Source organism: Gallus gallus, chromosome 8 (genome assembly GCF_016699485.2).
Source record: "Gallus gallus isolate bGalGal1 chromosome 8, bGalGal1.mat.broiler.GRCg7b, whole genome shotgun sequence".
In the NCBI taxonomy this organism is placed as follows: domain Eukaryota; kingdom Metazoa; phylum Chordata; class Aves; order Galliformes; family Phasianidae; genus Gallus; species Gallus gallus.
In genome coordinates this window covers 21607425-21627907 of record NC_052539.1, presented here as the reverse complement: position 1 = coordinate 21627907, position 20483 = coordinate 21607425, and the positions used below count along the sequence as shown (strand labels likewise).

Genomic DNA, 20483 nt, shown 5'->3' with positions numbered 1-20483 from the left:
GGATCACCACCCCCGCATCTTGAGGCGGGCAGCCGGGATGGGGCGGGCCACCTCGCTTCTTAGGATCCGGCTCCGCTCCTCTGGGCCCGGCCCAGTGATGGCGGCGCCCCGTACTGCCATAGCAACGCCGTCGCGCCGGACTGCGCATGCGCGCACCCCGCCTCCTTGGACCGTTTATTAGAATGGGGCCGTTTTTAAACCCCCCTGCGCGCGCTGGCGGTTGGTTCCCCGGGGTGTGCTCCGATTGGTAGAGAGAGTCATCCCCGCTGCGCGCCGATTGGCTCGGAGTGAATAGCGGGGGCGGGAGCACGTCTGGTTGTGCCTTGTGATTGGCTAGTGACAGTTGGCGGCGCGGAGCGAGGGGTTTGTGCGAGCGGCGGGAGGTGAGGCGGGGAGCGGAGCGTCGTCTTTGGCAGTGCGGCCTCAGGGCCACTCCTGGACTTCTCTGGCTCCCGGTTGGGGCGGGCCGGTACCGCGTCCGTGGAGCAGCCCTCTGTATGGAGCCCGTTCTGCCTGGAGCAGATCCGAGGTAACCACTCGCGGGGGCGGGGGGGAGGTCCGCTCAGCCTTTCCTTGAGAGCGATGGGCATTCCACGGGAATCAGTTAACGAGAGAGGCGGGGGAGCCGCTGCCAGAGCTGCCCTAAAGCGGTGGAAGCTCCTTCCTGAGGCAGCAGCTGGGCCGGGCCTGAGATTTCCAGTGCCTCCCAAGGAAGTTCTTGTTTGTTTGTTAAGCAGCAGTGAGGTACCTGCTGCACACCGTCATGTCTTCTGTGTTTTACATCAGAGTTAGTGCAGTCGGTTAGGCACCTCACAACAAAGGTACTGCTGCTTCTGTGGATCCGTTTGCCTGATTATGTGGTGGTTTCTTCGGTCTCCCTGAAGCGTGAGAGCCAATCTCGCTCTGTATCGTGTAGTTAAACAATTGCTTTGTTTCTGAAGCCTTCCACGATTAAATGGGCTGAATGCTGACTTTAAACGGGGAGCCACGTGGGGGTTTAGAAGCTGATTTAATGTTAAGCTTGCCAAATTGTGATATCTGTGTGTGTGCACACTGGGTGTTTCTAATCCTTTTCCTTGCCCGTGCTGTATCAAGCACAGCTTGTTCATATATCCAGCTTGTTGTTTTGCTTACTAAGTCATTTTTTGCTCCTTCTGACAAATGTTGCTTGAAAATCTATTGAACACAGTACCTTATTTTCTTCTTCTCTGCTATCTTTTCCCCAGACTTGTTCCTGATAGGATGGTCCCTTTCAGTTTCCCCCTGTCTAAGTATGCGCTTTGGGACCCAGTTCCCATGGGTGATGCCATTGGTTCACATATTGCCTATTACAGGTAAGGATAGCCTCTTTTTACTGGCAGCTAACAGTTAAAATACACTGTGATTAAAAGCAGCCCTTACACACAGGTCAGAGCAGCTTCCACATGTCCTTGCAACGTAATGCTTCTTGACTTTAAATTAATGCCTCCACATTCTGACGAAGTTTAAAATGGATTACTTTTAATTTTTTATGAGCACATTTCATTATTGAGCAGGTAGAATATGCATCATCATCACTACTCACGTAAACTCAAAGCTACACTTGGAATGTTCAACTTTCTCCAACTCAGAATTGCTGCGTTGAGCTAAAATAATGCTGATATATTTAGTCATTTTAGCCACACATTTCTTTTCCTGGCTTACATTCCTATGTCACTGAGCCCACACTACTGCTCCTGCTATTAGAATCCATTAAATATCGTGCTAAAATGAGAGAATGTGGGCTCAAAATTAGTTAAGCATTGTGGCCTACTCTACTCTTTTGGTTTATGAAACTCCTTAGAGGTTCTGTGTTTTGGTCTTAGTGTTTCTAACCAGTACTCCTGGTACTAAAATAATTCACTTGTTTATCTCTAGTTCTTGCAACAGTGTTGCTCTCCACCTGAAAAAGCTCTTCTCTCTCTGTGTTTAATCTCCCTGGAAAAAGCTCTCTAATGTTTGCTCGCTAGTCAAGCAAACCAGCACTGAGGTGATCATACAGTTCTGCTGCATTGAAAATAGGTTCTTCTTGAATATGGATCATTAGTATGTTGCACAGAATGTAAGATAACATTTAACAGTATTGCACAAAATACTAACTTTATCACCTTCCTATTTAAGGCTTTAGGCTGCTGCTTCATATTTTCTACTTGAAAGGTGATAAAAGTCAGGAAGTCATTGCAGTAAGACACACTGAAAGTAATTTGGGTCTTAAACTTGCTAATTGTCTCTTTAGAAATCCAAAGTTGTCTATGATGGAGAAACCCTTGCGACTTGCCTATCGCCACGCTAAGCAGAGCGACAAAAAGCCATTTGCCTGTTTTTTGCTTGCGACTCTCACAGTAGATGAAGGTAACTTTAAATATCAGGTACACAGACAATGGTGGTTGAATAAGCCTTTATCAAGGAGCCTGAGTTGTTGCCATTGGACGCTAACTTTATTTATTTTAAAGATGAGGAAGGCGTAACGTTAACAATAGACCGGTTTGATCCTGGTCGAGAAGCTGCCAGTGGATCAGGCAAGGTTCCAACTGCATCTCTTCCTGGAGACTTCTTGATTGCATGTACAGTTAATGTGTGGGGACCTTCTTCAGACAGTGTTATAGTGCACAGTGCTGAAGACATCAGCTTGGCTTTCAAGGTAGGTGGCTGCTGGCAGCCTTCAGGTTTTTCAAACAATGAACTGCCTTCTAGGTGGAAGATTGGACCGTGCACAGAGCTTGATTTCCAGCCTCACCAATTTAAAACAAACACAGAAAAGTAGTGGCTGAAGGAAGACCACTTAGTTGGTTATGTGTGATGAGCTGTTTGAATGTCATTGCAAAGCATGTTGAAAAGTTCTGAAATCAGTAGTCTTTACAGAAGTTTAAGGATTACACTCTCTTTAAACTTGGACTACATTCCTGCTGTGTGACCATAAATTTTCAGCTGGTCTAACCCACCCAGAATGAGCAGTATGTCTGTGGTAGAAGCAGACTTAAACAAGAAAGAGCAGCTTTTTCTTTGAAAGCTATGAGTGAGTTGCAGTATTTACGTGGTAGTTCATAAAAACCATTGCTAGGTAAGTGGCATGCAAGAAAATCTGTGAAGTCTCTATAGGCTAATAGTTATATCCAAAATATGTCTCATCTGGACCCCACGGGCAGATAGTCTAGTATATGCACCATGAATTTCATTAATTATTTGTCTGTAGTTATTGTTGTGATACATGCACAAGAATATGTATTTATATTTTATAATACCAGTAATGCTTACTTTACATCTAAATTTTCCTCATGTTGATATATCCACGTGTTGAAATACAAGTTTCTTGAAAACTAACAGCTCACTTTGAGATTCTAGTTGCCTGTTATGATTTCATTAATTCTCATACAATTCAAGTGACCTGGGATTTCTGAACATAATATAAAGCAGTGCTAATATCTGTGTAGTTTAATTTCAAATACATTTTACATTATTATTCATTATATTCAGTATAGACAGGAGCTTTGGAAACATGATTTAATAGGTTTCATTTATAAAGTACCTACTGCTGTACTGGCTATAATGAATAATTTGAGTTCCCACTGTAATAAAAACTGAATTGTAGTAGGAATATGAAGACAACTTCATTCTTTAACTTCTTTCTCTTTTCCCTACTTCTAGGATCTGCGGGACAGCCTCTGCAGTAAACATTCACTGGATCTTTCTAAACTGCTCACTGTCAGAGCTCACATTGTTTTCACAGAAAACCTGGATAATCTAAGTTTTAGTTTTCACTGGGCTTCTGTTACAGCGGCAAATATTTTGGAATACACACCAGTGAAATCTGTCCCAATCATTCCCACAGCCCTAGCAAGGAATTTGAACAGCCCTATGAATATTGCACAAGTTCAAGGAACTTATAAGTGTGGGTAAGTAAAGGATACTGCTCAAGCTCCTTAATTGGCCTGCCAGTATGTTGTGTTCCTTAAAAAGGGAGACAGAGATCGTAGTGCTTTCCTTTTTAGTAAAGCAACTGACACCAAAAGGACATAATTTCTAGTACCTAGAAAAACATAAGACATTATAAACAGGAAACAGGGTCAAGAAAAAATCTTAGCTTGTTAAGTAGGATCTCTGGCTTTTGTCTTCAGGAGCACCTTCCTGGCTAGGGCAGGCTGAGGTGTACCTAATTAACAAAACAACTATAAACAGCATTCAGTTGTTTAAACAATTTCAGTGCTGGCCCTAAAATGAGCATCAGATAAATGTGAAAAAAGCTTTTTCTGTTAATCATGCTTATAAAGATGGTATTGAGGAGTTGTCATTCTGACTGATAACTGTTTTAATAGGGTGGAACAGGGAAATTGAAGCAACTGAATGCTGTTTTAGTTTGGTGAGAGACCTTGTGAATGCATTTCTGAAAGTTATTCTTTAAATTTACTATGACTTGCTGTTAACTCTATTATGACTTGCCCTTCTGGATTCATTGCTAATAAAAAAATATTAAGCACAGGTTGTGCTTGATAATTCTTTGCACAGGGCTTTGGTGAAAAGCAGTAGATATGGAAAAAGAATGGTTTTGATCTTTTTTTTTCCCCAGCCTTTTTTCTGTCAGTACTTTTATAATCTTTCATTTGTTTCTTTAGGATTTTTTGACTTAAAAAAAAAAAAATGACAAAAAAAAACACCTTTTCTTTGTTTCAGCTACCTTACTATGGACCAGACACGAAAGCTACTTCTGCTGCTTGAGTCTGATCCAAAGGCATATGCTCTGCCATTAGTTGGAGTGTAAGTATCTGGCTCTGTATAGATCCTTACTCCTACTGATTTAAGAGGTATTTGATGGAATATGTAGTGGAAACCTGGTAATGTAATGATCTCTAATTAGATATTTCTTCTTACTTTAGTTGGATGAGTGGAGTTACTCATATCTATAGTCCTCAAGTCTGGGCCTGTTGCCTGCGATATTTATTCAGTTCTTCAATTCAAGAAAGGCAAGTCATTTTTATCTACAAAACATAAATTACTGGCTACCTGTGTCCTCCCCAGAAAGCATGACAGCACGGGCTCTGTTCAAGGGTATTTGAGAGAATATCTGATTGATGCTTTGTAGGAGTTGGGTCTGTCTGTTTTTGTTATTTCTGGTTTTGACTTATGCCTCACAAATCTTCTGGAAACTGATAACTGTTTGCAAGCTGGGTTAAACATCCCAAAGACAGAAGAAGGTAAATATTAATATCATCAAGGTCACTGCATTTTTTTTGTTTAAATAAGAATTGGCAGAAAACATTTAAACAGAAGTGGGGTTTTAGTTTTGTTCTTGGACTTTTCTTCTGTTTGATCTTTGATATGTGGTTTTTCCCTGGTTGTATCTAACCAATTGAGTTCTAACCAATTGTATTGAAGTACACTGATTTGCAGTTAGGACTGTCTTGTTATGACTTCCTCCTAAATATTCAATTTCAGTAATTGTATTTTTATTTTTTTCAGGGTGGTATTAGTAAATAATCATTCCTCACTTTCTATTGCTTCTAACCTGTAATATTTGCCAAGTTCAATTTCTACAGAAGCTGCAGGGGAGTTCAGATCTTTACAGTTTTAAAATGCTCTTCTAGTAAATAAGCCTAAAATATGCTGTATGTATAACATTTTTGTATGCTCAATCATACTTGCTTTTCAATTATTAAATGAAAACCCATTTGGTGAACAGATGTTTGTAATTACTGAACAGGCTTTTTCCTTAAGCAATTTAAATACACACAGATGCAGATAAGAGCCCAATTAGATGATTAGATTTGTGTAGCCAACTTAGATGCTTGACTTTCATTAACTTTCTGTGATTTTATCCTAGAAGTGAATTAAGTTGATTTGATAAATCATGCAAAGAGAATTAACCTCTGCAGACTAGCTGCTTAATCTGTACATCATCCATCTTCAACTCTTAAGTTGTAAGAATCATTTTGAAGTTCTGTCTGAATGTGCTTTTCAAGCTTGTTATTCTTACTGCTTTTTCTATCACAAATAGAAGTAAAAAAAGAAAGAAGTATGAAAGTAGTCATACCATTTCCTGGAAGTACAGATTGTTTTCTCTGTCCTTGCTTGGACTTCTGTGTTAATGTTGACTGCTGTAAATTCACTATTTTCTACCTGTGTAAAAAAAACTTAGTATAATTATTCCTCAGAAATCTGTTTGTTTTTTTAACATTCATGAGCATTTTTTGAATGCTGAGGAGTAGGAAATATCATTTTTACAATGTTTTCTTCTATACAATTACTGAGGTCCTTCAGTAATTCAGTCAAAGTAGTAAGTGATCCCAAAGGAGGTAGAAAGCAGAAAAAGTATTCCCACCATTTCTGTACTTTGCTTTGATTCTTACATATGGCATCAGTCACCAGTCTCTCTGCTCTACCTATATATAGCTAAGTGCTACTCAAAATGCAGTAAGTGACCAGTCTGATAAATTGTGTGATAACTTGTCCAATATATTGAGAAGCTAATGACCTTCTTCCTGTTTTTTTTAAGATGTGGGCTTTTTTCTATTTTAGGGTTTTCTCAGAATCTGGGAGTTTTCTTATTGTGCTTTATTCATTGACACACAAAGAACCAGAGTTTTATGAATGTGGTCCTTGCAGAGGGCAGACTGAATTAGGGTTCCAGCTCTTAACTTGCAATGAAACAGTACACCTCTTTAAAGTAAGTGGCTTGATTACTTACTGCATCACAGTAGTTAAAAAAATCAATGTTAGTTTCAGTATTTAAAGGAGGCAAATAATGTGACCCAAATGAAACTGCAGTGTTTAAAAATGATAGCTGTTTAGTGTTACTTATATCTGTTTTGGCAGTGTTTTAATTGTAAGTTGAGCATATATCAAAGTGAGAGAGAACCTCTAAAGTCAGCACCTGCTGCCTTTACTAGTAGTATTTACGAAATCTGCCTTTTAAAATGCATTGTGCTGTGTTGAACTTTGCTAATGCCTTTTTTTTTTTTAATGACCTTTTGGCTTTATGAGCAGAGATTGTCATTTCCTATAGCATTTGTTAATCTGGTATGCTGTGTACATGCTGAAAACTGCTATCAACTGCTATGGGTGATGCATATTTGTGTTTGCTTTCTGAAGGGCAAAGCCCAGCTAGTTATGCTGTGTTCAAAGATGAATGCAAAATGACATTCAGTGGTTGGTAACTTGCAGAGCTCTTGCTGTGCTTCAGTAATAAAGCAGGAGAAATTGTATCTTTGTGCAAGGTAACTTTCTGAAAGAATTTGGTACAGTACCTTGGAAGTACTCAAAGAGCTTGAGGAAACCCTAGAAAATCTCTGTTCTTTAAATGTTTTCCTAGGAAAATGCAGAACCTGAGGTTGAACGGTTCATTTGTTTAATGCATGCTCTGATAAAGAAACACACAGGGTAATGTGACCTGTACTATTGTGCTCTGCTCTTTCTCCAGAAAAAGCTTTCTGAAGACAGCAAGGCCTCTAGTAACTGAGGCTTCCTTCTGCTGTCTCCAGCTGTGTGTGAATTAGTATAGGAACAGTTGTTGTTTTCTATGATGAAGGCTTGTGGAAGACTATCTAAGCAGTTACAACAAGGAAGCATCTGCTGGTGGCTATAATTAGGCCAACTAGTTTACAGAGTAGCAAGGGGAACAGTGTTAAACAGGAAAGGAAGCCTGCCTACTTGTAGTGGTGAAAGAATTGAGAATTGAAAGTAAAGAACAAGCAACAAATAATCAGTTACAAACTTCCTTGAAACTATTTCTTTGGGAGCAGTATGTTGGTTATCAAAAGTTGACATTGGCATGCTTCACAAATACAGAAAACTTCATTTCAGAATGTTGAACCTTCAGACAAGAGCCCTATCCAGTTTGTACTGAGTGCAGAGAAACAAAATGCAGAAACAGAGTTCTTCAGCAGAATCTGCAAGAAACTTCCTATTAAAAGGTAAATCTTTCTGATGTCATTTATGCACAAAAATCATATATATATATATATATCTCTCTCAAAACAGATTTCTTTTTACATCTTCTGTGTAGGCTGTCAGGCTAGCTCTGACTATAGAGATGATTTTTGCATTAAAATCTGAATGGGCTTCTGTTTATTCTTAGAGTTCACATTCAAGTAAGATGGTCAAACTTTTTCTCCATTGCTAGAGAAAGTACTAGTAATTCTACTCTTGATACTGGTGGTTGTACTTTATACATTAGGTGTTTCTGATGAGGCCTCTTTACTGATGGAGCTTGGAGTCCTTTGGCTCAAATCTCCAAAATGTACTTACACTGGTTAAAAACTTGTTTTCTTCTGACCTTTCAGAGCTGAGACTTGGATAGGTTGAAACTTAAGGATTTCAGGGAACCTGACTTATCCATCAATGTTTTATCTAGGGCTGAAAGATGGCCCATATTGTCTTTATTCTTTAAACAATGTCACAATCTTTACTTTAGCACTCCCTATCTTCCTAACATAAATCAATGCTTCTCTGTTAGAAGATGTGTACGTATGGGGATGTGGAGAGAAGAGGATTAATGTATTTATTACCCCAAAACAGCATTTGTATTTTCATTGTTTGGTCTTAGAGCTGTTTGCCATAGGAACTTTCTGGTTAACCAGGGAGATGTCTAACTGCTGATTATTAAAAAAAAATGATGCTGATATTTCACTGTAGACTGTATAGTGAAAGATGTGAAGGTTTATATTACTGCTGCCCAATCTGACAAGCAGAAGTTTTTAGTTTGACTAATGTTGTTTTAGCCCTCCTCATGGTTGTTCACCTGGTAAGCTGTCAGCAAGTGATCATGACTCTGGTGTAGAAGATGAGGATTTATCCCCAAGGCCAATTCCAAGTCCTCACCCAGTGAGTCAACAGGTAACTGAGTAAATAATGTCTCTAGGTTTCTTGGATCCTAGAAGATGTGATAACTGAAGCAGCAAAGCTAGCTGTAATGGGATGAGAGCTTCATCGTCAAAATGCTAACAGAAACAGAACTGAAGTGGACTGAGAGTCCCAGCTCCTGTCTCTAGTCAGTCTGCTTTTGTGCTAAGGTTATAGGCACTTTTTAATTCCTGCATATGCTAGCATTTGGGAAAAGATTATCTGCTATTTTATCTTGGTGGGTTTGTTTGTTTGTTTTACTGAAGTGCATACAAGTATAAGGGAATACCTGTAACAATGTATTTGATAATCCAAAATAATGGTGCTGTCTCCTGGGTCTAACGATAGTAAGAGGGGACATGTAGCCTTGCACTCCAGACTGACAAGGCTTTTGTTTGGTAGATACAGCTATTAAGCCATACGGAGGCAGAACAGACTGATCCTATAGATTTTTCTGCTTTTTCTGTGACAGGACTCTCCAGTCATTAAAAAGATATTCCTTATATAGCTGTTGTGGAGCTGGTAACAGTCATACAGTTTTGCATGGAAACATTATCTTGGACAAATACTAGGAAATTCTGCTTGTGAAGTGCAGAAGGACAGTATTTTAGAGAAAACTTAAACTTATGTAATTACCCTCAGGTTACCAGGATCTTTCCATCAGTTCCTGAACTGTCCCTTGTTTTGGATGGGAGCTTTGTGGAATCAGGACAACTGCCTAAGCCCGTGGGGACTTCAAATGCTAAAAGTCGTCCACAAGCACTACATCAATCTGTTAAAAAGAAATGCTACTTAGGATCTGTGTATTACCCCACCCAGTGCTCTGAAGACAAACAGAACTTTTCTGCTAATATGGGAGATCCTTCATTGAGGCAATTACCAAGCCATTTAAACCAGAAGATTCCAACTTCGAGGTCTTCCTGGGGAAAGCAGACTCTGGTACAGCAACAGTTGCGCTGTAAGAAATCTTGTCCACAATCAAGAAAAAGTTCTGGATCTTCTTCTCCTTCAACCCCTTGTAGTGGGCCTTCTCCAGATACATCTGTGCATCAACCCAGAAGGCCACCGCAAAGGCTTGTACTAAATCCTGAGGGAGCTGCACAGCAGGGAGAACCTCTGGTTAGAAATACCTCAGTATCTGACTCCAGGCAGCTTCCTGCTGTTACACAGCCAGTCCCCTACAACTCCTCTACTTTTTCACTGCAGAGCTGCAGAAGACCACCAGAACTGCAGATGCCAGCTCATGTTCTGCCTTGCTGTCCAGCCAGTGCGTGCAACCGTCAGTTTCCTGCTTCAGTCCAATATAATTCAATAAACTCATGGCAAGGAATTGGTGAAATGAACCCCAAACACAGAACAGAAGTTCAATCAGAGATAGCTCAACAGAACCCACACACAGTGTTCCATCAGAATACCATCTGTCCAAACATTTGCTGCAGTTATACAACAAGTAGCCCTATAAGTATGGGGTATCATGGGAATATGGGGAGCTGTTCTCTTGAAAATAACTTGTCACCTGGAATAAGACAGCCTTCAGGTGCAAGCCCCTCTAGTCACCAGTGCTGTGGTGCTCACTCACCTTGTTTGCACACGCCTGCTTCTACAGCAGGATCAGATAACGGGATGATGGGATTATCTCCAGATGCTTACCGGGTTCTTACAGAACAAGATAGACAACTCAAATTACTTCAAGCTCAGGTTTGTTGAAATGGCTTCTTTCTCCTCTGCCCTCTTAGTGGTTGTTTTGATACTTTCCCTGTCAAAGGAATAAACTGAACATCTAGCTTCACCAGGAAGAGAAAGCCTATCATACATGGTCCAGCCTGGGGATGGAATAAGCTCTGCTAATTGATGTTCTCAAAACAAACTTTGAGTTTTTTTCCCTAGTTAAACTTTATGAATTATAACAATAAATGTAATGTGAAGGTTTCTTTTTCATCAGACTGGTTTATAATGCAAACTGATATGCCTTCTATGTAGTTGTTTTTCAATTTTTTTTAAGTAAATTACTGTTTGTCAGTATATACAGACTGGAGACTGGAATTAATGTAAATGTACAGGTGAAGTATGGAGTGTTCTCATGAGTTATTTTGTCCACCTTCCAGTCTACAACTTCCAGAGCTGTTGAATTCTTGCTTAAAAAAATCTAAATTATTTGCACCAAATCTGCAGGATTCATCAGGTGTTTGCTGGGCTGGAGAATTGGGTTTTGCTGATCTCACCAAGTACTAAGTTTTATTTCAATACCAGGTTAAGTGCTTTCAAAATGCCCACCTTGTGAATTACACTGCAGGGTGTGACTTGGGATTGATGGAGCCAGTGTTTGAATTCTGCTGCTAGCAATGAATTATGGGAATAGAAAAAATCAGTACAATCACAAGCAATATGTATTTCTCCTGCCTAAACTAGAAAACTGAAATAGGCTTGTATTGGGAGCTGTTGAGTCATGGCCTGAACCACTGTTTGATTACCCAGGAAAAGGACTGGGTCAGCCCTGGGAGCATAGATGAAGGCAATTCACCTGTGTGACTGGAAGGGCTGGAGCCTGGCTGCATCTCTCTTAGACCCCATTTAAAGGTTGACTGCCACTCTGGAAGGCTCTCTGGTTGGAATCCCTCCCTTGTGGAGTCCTTCCTGTGAGCCTAGATCTTTGGAGATGGGTGAACACCTTTCCTTTTGTAATACCATCTCATCTGCACCAATCTTCCTAATTATAACAAGGCTGTAGTTGTAGCTCCTGTATGTAAAATCAAGCTCTCAAAGCACGAACTGTGTATCAGGGAGGGAAAACATTCCTCACTTCCTCATTGTACAAATACATTGGAGCTGTGGAGTAATCAACAAGCAGGGTGAAGACTTGAGTGAGGACTGCCTGGATAACTGTAATTTTATCATTTAAGTGCTTGTTTGTTGGTTTTATAATTTAATACAGACCTGTTTTGACATTATATATGGACAGCTGGCATATAAAATGCTTGGCTGGTGAATGATAGCTTTGCATATAAATAAAAGGGACAGAAAATACTTCCAACAAATGTAGCATAAATAGGTTTTACTCAGGTTGTCTTGATGTAGTCCTGTCAACATGCACAAAACCTCTTATTTGATAGCTCTGCCACCATGCACTGCTGAGAATGGAATGTTATGAGACTTCTGCGGCAGTGCATCCTGGATTTGAGTCCAGATCTTAAAGGATGCAAACTTAATTAGCTTCTGCCTATTATACTTTATATTTCACTGTACAAATTACACCATTCTGATAACCGTTACAGATCCAACGCTTATTGGAAGCACAGGCTCGCCAGGCTTGTTCCTCTGAAGCAGCTACAGCTAGCAGTGCTCTGCAGCCTGAGAAGCAAGGGGAACCTGTTACTATGGAAACACAGTCCTCGCCAGGTTTACCCATGAGGAAAAGTGTGAGCATTGCTGTGAGCACAGGTAGAATGTCATTCCTTAAGAAAAAGTGGTCATCACTTCATGAATGTTTCTGTGATTTTGATTGTACAGAGAGGGAATGTACTGCAGAAATGCTGAATGTTCACAAGCGTGTACCTCAATACCAACAGCAGCTGAGTTCTCTGGGTGTTATTTGTGAGTTTAGGCTGCAATGGCAGCAATTTCCATCACTGGAAGGGTTATTTTTCTGATAGCTTTAGCATTGTCTTGTTTCTGTTTAAAAAGAAAAATTACTTAAAAAGAGAACAGCCACTTTTTAATGCACTATTTTGAAAAGAAATAGCTATTACCTTATCTGATTATCTTAAATATATTTATTGCTAACATGTTATCTGTGGCTCGTACAGGTGTATACAGGCCCATACATGAAGGAAGACTATTCTCTTTAGATCTAGCGAGTTTTGCATCTTACTTTAAGGTTACATATTACTGTGTTGGTTCCTGTTTAATCTATAGAAAAATATTACTTTGTTAATCTGGTAAATTTTCAAGATGGCTCACTTGTTTTCATCAAGTGTGCTTGGTGAGCATACTTCTTAAAGTAGCACTCAAATAGTGTTGTTGCAAATATTGGCTGTTCTGAACCTTAAATCACTTATAAAGTGTTGAAAAAAATGAATGCAAGCAAATAATTCCTCTAGCTTTACAATGCCAAAGGGTCTCAAAAGATACCAGCGGCTTTCCTAAATGGGTAAATCTCTCTTCTCTTCTAGGTGCAAGCTTATTTTGGAATGCATCCCCAGAAAAACAGGATGACACTGTACCACAGGGAAAGAAAGAGGATGCAGAGATTTCCAAGGAAGATATAAGCATTTCAATTAATGCTGAACAAGATGCAAGTAACACCAGTATTGCTTCTTCCTTAAAGGTTGTTGACATGCCCAGCTTTGTAGACAGTATTCGTCTTGTGGAAGATGGAACTCATCAGAATACTCTCCAGTAAGTAACTAGAAATATCTGGTGTTCACATAAGCTGAACTGCCTTTCAGAAGTTATCACCTCTTTGTAATTCTTTTTTTCAGGAATTATAAATAATCACCTGACTTCAGTTATGTTCTTCCCCTTTGTTTTTGATTATGCTTTGCATTGTGCAGCTCGCCAAAACACAGCTGTCTTTAGAGTTTGCATTTATCAGTCATGCACATTTAGCTACTTACCTATCAGCAGCAGCTGATGGCAGAAGCCTTTAACTTGGAAACGCATGTATAGTGCTGGCAGCATTCCCTTTTTCACCTTAACTCCTGAGCAGAAAGGGAACACTGCTGTAGCTACTTGTTTGCCTTTGCAGCATTCCAAAGCTTTTCAGTTCTTGAGGGGCTTAAGACAAAAAGGTTTTGGTTATGACTGTCCTCTGAATTCCTCTACACCTAATTGCATTGTGTATGCAGGTGCCAACTTCACTGACAGTTCACTATTTCTTAAGGTCAGATTCCTTGTGTTGTAGTAACTAATCTGTCTAATCTGGGAAGAAACTTCAAAAACATTCAGTTATCTACAACATCAGTGTTATTTTTATGTATATAAAAATACGTATATTGAGTTATATAATAGCTCAACAATTTGGCATTTAATGCTCAGAGAATATTAGTTTATTTAAAAAAAAAAGAGGTGAAATATCCTTCCAGTTAGATTAGATTTCTAAAATAGTCATATTGGAAAAGGTGGCTTATAATTAAGGTAGAATTTAAATATTCTTTGTCCATTATTACAATTCTATCTACAAGCATATACTGTTACCATAAGTATTACTGACACAAATACATCTTTTGAATGTCGTATCTTAAAGAAATGCAGTCTTAAGGTTCTCTTCAACTTGGATTCATAAAGTTGTGAAACAGCTGTGCAACTGTCTTATAATGAGAATATGCAGCATCACTCAGATTCCTCCAAAGAGGAAGGAGATGCTTTTGGGAATGATGAATAATTGTTAATATAACAGTAACTGATAACCTACATTGACTATCTAGCATGTCATGTGATTTAAATCTTATCGCTTTCAATGCAGGCAATTGATCAGTTGGGTTCTGAAATTCTGTTATCTTACACTTGTCTCTTGAGGAGGGGCTGGAAGAGGAAGGAGGGTCGCTTAACAATCTCTTTGGGATGATGGTACTATTGATGTATCTGAGCTCAGACGGTTTATGAGATGCAAATGCTGGCTTGCGAGTGAGGATGCAGAGCATTTCATTGTCACTCATTCTAGAATATCTATCCCAGGGTTTTCAAATAAAAAGGGTAAATTATGGTTTTTGTTTCACAGTTGTTAGGGAGAAATATTTCAGCTATGGGTTTGTTTTCAATTCATTCATATTCTGTGTGTACCGAATATGTATGTACTTGTAACAGCATCTTTGAGAAGTTCTTACATGGGCTTTAAACTACCACATCAATGTTGTTACCAGTTATTTAATATTTATATTTAAAATAAAGTCATATTCAGAACATATGGAAAACACATTACTCCTAAAGTGTCCATGAAAATACTGAGGACTAATTGCAGTTTTTTAATGATATGTTTAATCTGCTTTAAGGTTAAGCGTCTTCATCGTGTTTTGACTAACCCAGAGAAGACAATGCATTCTCTTGGAAAAACAGTGAGGCTTTCATAATGTTACTCTGGAAGCTGCTTCTTCAGTCCTCAAAAGGCTCCTTGCTGCAGTTGTTTTCTTTCAAAGTCTTAGGCAGAAAACAAATTGAGGAGTGCTAGATCCTATTTCCAATACTGTATCTTCTCTTCTGGTGTTCACAATAGGACACCAGGAGTGATATCTGTATCTTCTCTTCAAGGAAACACCTAGTTATGTCAATGGTCTCTTTCAGGACTGGAAATGTCTCCCAAGCACTCGCTCACAGCTCATCCTTAGAGGAAAGTGCTAGCATGTGCTTACAGGAAGAACCAACAGAGGGAGCAAGCAACCACGTGGTGGTAACAAGTGAGCAAAACCTGGAGCCAGCCATCTCTGTGTTGCCCCGGCATCCATCAGAGGATCAGAAACTTTACCAGGATTTGCTGGTAATTAATTTAAATTTGATATTCTGTACTGCATGGAAGTAGCAACAACACACTGCTGAAGTCACGACGTAGTATTGGCGTCACAGAAAACTGTGTGCAATTTTCAAGCTCATATGTTATATGCTATGGAAAAGCTCTGAGTTTTCAGGTCTTCTCTTTGAGGTTTAAATGGCCATTCTTTACTTCACTCTTCTGTGTATATACAGAGTACCATCTACTGCCAAATTAATTGTGTAGTTAAAAGTTGATGTCAGTAGATAGCTTTCCCCAGTTAGCACCCTTTAGAACATCACAGTACTTTACCTTCAAGTCCCTTAAAGGATGGAGGCTTTAATTTTCACGGTATTGCATTTAAATTGAGGACAAGTGCTTACAGAAAACTTGAAATACAAAGTAGTCCAGTGTTTTTCTACTCTTCTGTGATATGACTTGATTGTATCCAAGCTGAATATGAGTCTGGTGTGTTTCTCAGACTAAGTTGTTAGCTCAGCTAGTTGTACATAGCAAAATAATTGCTTGAAACAAAAACAGAGTTGTTTTATGGCAACTCCTACATGTCATGGTTTTAGCAGCGTGGGCTCTTACCTACTCTCTTTTTTTCTCTAGGGCCAAGTAAACCATCTATTAAAGTCTTCAGAAGAACAAGATCACTTTCCTGTAAAAGCAGGGTTTGTTAACGATGATGGTGCAAAGTATCAGAGTATCAATGATAGAACAGAAAGGGATTCAGGGACTGACACAGAAGTGGTAGATAAAGAGAGCGTGATTAATGCTACACTCAAACAGCTGAGAAGTCTTGGAGTGACGATTGAATCGCCGGGCAGAATGAAGAAAAATACACACAAAGTGGAGAATGCCAGGTAAAATACTGACTGTTTTGAGCAGTAACTTTTAGATCCTGCCACAAATGGGAATCAGCTTAGTGAGCAAAGAAGAGACTGTATTTGCTGCCAGTGGGGATTATTTGGCAGCTTGATCTGCATTTTCTGCACAAAGATGAAACACTAGCTCATGCTATGGGTATTTCACATAGGTGTTAGAGCTCTGTTAGCAAATTCAATTTAATGTAACACAAGTAGCTCTAGCCATTAGAGCATCTGGTGATTCTTAAGTATTGTGTGTGTGGAAGCACACAATTCCTTAGAGAAAATGCTTGAGTAACTTCAGTCCTCTGGGCTATGTCAGAATATTCCAGGGAGACACCATTTAAACTTGTGAGGCTGAACATTAAGCAGCAATCATTAGATATTTTTATCACAACCTCTTAACCCACATCTTGCATTTCACCAGTGTAAGTGAAACTGTTATCATAACTTCCACATATATTCAAAATGGGTTCTGTCCTAATCACTTCAGATTGTGAATGCTTTGAATTGAAGTAGAGGGAGGCTGTAGTGGCTGGGCAGGGAAGATGCCTTGGTGAAATGAACAAACAAATGAACAGAAGTAGAATCGAGCAGAATAGAGTGAGTCTTCTCTTCAGCTATATATCAAAAGCTATTTCTAGTTGTACAGAAAAGCTCTTTTCTCTCCATTTCACTTTAAGTTCATCAGATATTTTTACATGTACAAGAAACTGGTATGGCAAACAAGTGAATGAATGTGCCTCTTACTGAAGGACATCTTTAAAAACTAGAACCTTGCCATTGGGAAAGATGAGATGTCCTTGATATCTCTGTTACTGGGTTTGCACCTTTTATTGAAATACAAATTGGAAATTAGATGCTAGCACCCAGAGTCCTAGGGTCAGAGGCATGTAACTTCTCATTTAGCAATGAGAGTTGGCCAACAGCTCAAATCAGCTGTGAACAACCAGCTCTGAAATCTGCTGGAGGTTGCTTCTTCTCCATAGCAGGGCTGTGGATAGCATTGAATCAAGGGAATATCACCAGTGTTCCAAGATATTGTTCTAATCAGTGTGATTAGCTGCAGAGATGCTCTTTAACATATGCAGAATGTCTGGTCTCAGCACCGAGCAGTCTGATTGAGCTGTAATGTTCAGAAAGGAGGAGAAATCTATACAATGAGCAAAATAATTTATCAGATTATTCTGTGAAATGCATACTGCTTTCCCTGTAAATCTAAACTAAGTTTTTGGTGCTTTATTTCAGCATATTAGCTTGCATAAATCCTGAAGCGGTGGTTCCTGGACTAAACTACATGTCATTTGCCAATGTCAGCATGTGTGGCTTAACTCCTAATGTAGCTGATCTGAGCATGGAAGCAAATGCTATAGCACTCAAGTATCTCAGTGAAAATCAGTTATCTAGGCTCTCTCTCAGTCACTCGGGCCAAAATCCTCCTACTGATTTGTGTTTCCAAGACATCTTGCATTCAAATGTGGAAAAGAGCATGGTGGGTCTTAGCTTAATTTCCCCCAACAATATGTCGTTTGCAACCAAGAAGTACATGAAACGGTATGGACTGATACAGGGAGGGGACAGTAGTGAAGATGAAGAGGAACTGCATGTTCAAGATGGCAATTATGGCACTGTCGAAAGTGAAAGTGTGCTGCACAAGAACTTTACCCCTCTGTTGGATGGCTTAAACCACAGGACTGAATTATCCAAAAGAGCTGATGAAGAAACTCCCGTTCATCTGAAAAGTCCCAGCAGAGAGTTGACTGCTAATGCTCTTCTACCAGAATTGAACAGCCCTATATTAAGAAACATTACAAATGAAATTTTTCTTCCCGGAGCAGAACAAGCAAATGAAAACTCGGTTCAGATTTTAAAGGATTTGAAGTCAAAGCACAAATTGTTACCTGGGAAGGTTGAATTCACCGAACAACCTGGCAGGAAAGGTGGAGAAGATATTCAAGTATTCACTGGAAATCTGCACGCTCCAGGCCTTGGAACATTAAGCCAGTCAAACAGTGTGAATTCTGTTGGCACCATTCTTGATGTGAAACAACTCAGGCAGCTGCCGAAGTTGTTCTGAGCATCTCCCCAGATAACTGGCAGATACTGTTTCAAATCTAAAAGGGACCCCTTTGTAAAAGACTACAGGAAACCAAGGATTAAGTTATCTTTTATGAGGTCACTTTATTGTAGCAACATAAAACTTGCAAGGCTGAGCTTTCAATTCAGGTTGATGACAACCACTTCCAGGTGTCTGCATCAGCACTGCTCAGCATGGAAGTCTATTTGCACTTTTGTTTACAGTTAAACATAATTTTGAAGTATCTAGAAGGTGAATCGACTTGAACCCAAGATGTCCTCTTTGCTTAGTTGTAATAATGCTGCTTGTTTTTACATGCTTTTTAATTGACTTTTTTAAACAGTGACTTTTACTTGTGCCTACTGTGAAGCCATAGGTCCTGTGTGGCATAGCAGGGGTAATGGAGCTAAAGCACTAACTTCCAGAAGCTTTAAGTGTTTGGATTGCTGTGTGGGTTGTGTTGGGTGGGAAGGGCCGTGTAATCATGGCTTTACTGTGCATACAATTACTTTGATTTCAGGCAAGATGGCACACGTAACAAACTGTATCATGAAATCTTAGAAGGAAATTGGAAAAACTAGCACTTTTATCATTTTTTGTGATCTTTCTCTGGGTGTTTTTTATTTATTAAAATGTACATATTGCTCATAGAGGTCCACGTTTTCATTAAAAAAACAAACAAACAAAACCACCTTCACTTGTCTGTAGTTTTTATGTCAGAACTTGCCCATCCCCAGTCGTTGTGTAGCACGGCTAACAAAGGCACTGCTGGCACTTTGTATTCAGCAATTCCAATATTGGGTGGTGGGATAAGCAAAAATAAGAGAAATTGTTTTACTTTTGTCCCTTATTAACATACAGATTAGTCTGTGAAAGCATTACGGTCTATTACTGAAATTGCTGTTACAGGATTATGGAAGAGGGCTGCTCCACAAGTTGAGGAATTCAACTATCAATTAACTGTTCCCTTTCTGTTAGCGGTTTGACTCCTGTTTGATTCTTTAGGTATAGTAGACATGTCCGTGCTTTCTTTTTCCCTGCTGGAAGTCCCAGGTGCTCAGTGCTGGCTCTGGCAGCTCTGCTTCCTTTGGCAAGTCCTGCCTAAGGCCACGTCAGCCAGCATCAGTGCGGTGTAACGCAGCTCCCTTCTGACCTCCTGGACTTGGAAATGAGACAGCAGCAGTGGAAGTTGCAATTTAGTCCAGTTCCCACCATCCATAACATCCAACCAGGGCTGAATGACAGCGGAGCCATCTGTTTTTGCCCTGGCTCTGCTACATCAACATGCTTTGCATTTAAAACAAAGTTTGTTCAGATCTGTGTTAATGATGGCATTGTCTCAACAGAAGTTCAGCCTCTGGTGCTGACCTTGTCTTTCCTGCTCACGGGGTGTTAAACTAGAAATTAAAGCAACCCACGCTAATGTCCCAGGTCTTTCCTGTTCAAACCCAAAGGACTACAGTAGCTCTGTTAGTTCACAGTAGGTTTGAGTGTATAGTAATTGCTAATTAATTGATTACGCTGGCAAGAGTGTTGTCCAGCACCTACCACCTCCTAGGCCATTGCGAGCCAAAGAATTGGACAAAATAAACCACTTACTATTTCAGAGCAAGGCCTAACTGCCTGTATATGGAACAGAAAGCAGCAGCTTGCATTAAGCTGTGTCAGAATTCCTCTCCTTCTGCCATCACTATGGATATCTGCTGCCTTTCAGGGGAGCTATTACTTTCCTATGCTGAGAAGCAGGGAGTCTGTCCCGTGCTCAATCTCTGGTGGCTCAGGTCCAGGCTTGCTGTCTGGCAGCCTCTTTTCTGCTGAAGTAGTCAAAAAATAGTTAATGTTTTTGGACATTCCACTGGGATGAATGAGGCAATTCGTACCTCTGAGCTATTGTTGTGGGGTTTTGTTCTTTGTTTCCTATTGTAAAATGTCTGGAAACACAGGAAGATGACAGTTGTATCGGTTAATATTCTGAAGGCTTTCCTCAGATGCTTGAGGGCTAAAAGCAATGTGAAAACTAAAGCCCAACTGCTCGCCAACAGCTCGGGGCAAAGATGTGGCAATGCACTGAGTTACACAAATCGCGTAATGCGGGATGGCAAATAGAGCAAGTGAGAGCTGTTAATTTACTGACCAACAAAACAAACCACCCTCCCCTAAAACTGCCTTTCCTTTCAGAGCGTGGTGCTGAGCAGCTGGGAGATGCCCGGCCTTGGAGCTGCGA

The 20483-nt window shown here is 39.9% G+C and overlaps 1 protein-coding gene across 2 annotated transcripts; it reads left to right on the top strand.

The window, feature by feature from the left end:
* Positions 1 to 351: 351 nt before the first annotated feature.
* STIL (SCL/TAL1 interrupting locus) lies at positions 352 to 18947 on the top strand. 2 transcript variants are annotated; one of them, XM_422457.8, is made up of 16 exons: positions 352 to 529; positions 1227 to 1334; positions 2255 to 2370; positions 2472 to 2659; positions 3664 to 3911; positions 4687 to 4770; positions 4890 to 4976; positions 6529 to 6676; positions 7813 to 7922; positions 8730 to 8844; positions 9493 to 10548; positions 12123 to 12288; positions 13020 to 13245; positions 15127 to 15319; positions 15926 to 16179; positions 17431 to 18947. In XM_422457.8, exons 1-16 carry the CDS (start codon positions 498 to 500, stop codon positions 18257 to 18259), a joined length of 3960 nt encoding a protein of 1319 aa, XP_422457.5. In that variant the 5' UTR covers positions 352 to 497; the 3' UTR covers positions 18260 to 18947. The 2 variants fall into 2 exon arrangements, with proteins under 2 accessions (XP_422457.5, XP_040561336.1); XM_040705402.2 differs by having other exon boundaries at positions 7798 to 7922.
* The last annotated feature ends 1536 nt before the right edge of the window (positions 18948 to 20483 follow it).

What these genes read in the sequence shown, in the direction of transcription:
- STIL (XM_040705402.2), top strand. Translation starts at nt 498, where the DNA reads ATGGAGCCCGTTCTGCCTGGAGCAGATCCGAG. An exon ending in CTCACCCAGTGAGTCAACAG is followed by an intron (nt 8,845 to 9,492) that starts GTAACTGAGTAA and finishes AATTACCCTCAG; the next exon opens with GTTACCAGGATCTTTCCATC. An exon ending in TCAAATTACTTCAAGCTCAG is followed by an intron (nt 10,549 to 12,122) that starts GTTTGTTGAAAT and finishes TAACCGTTACAG; the next exon opens with ATCCAACGCTTATTGGAAGC.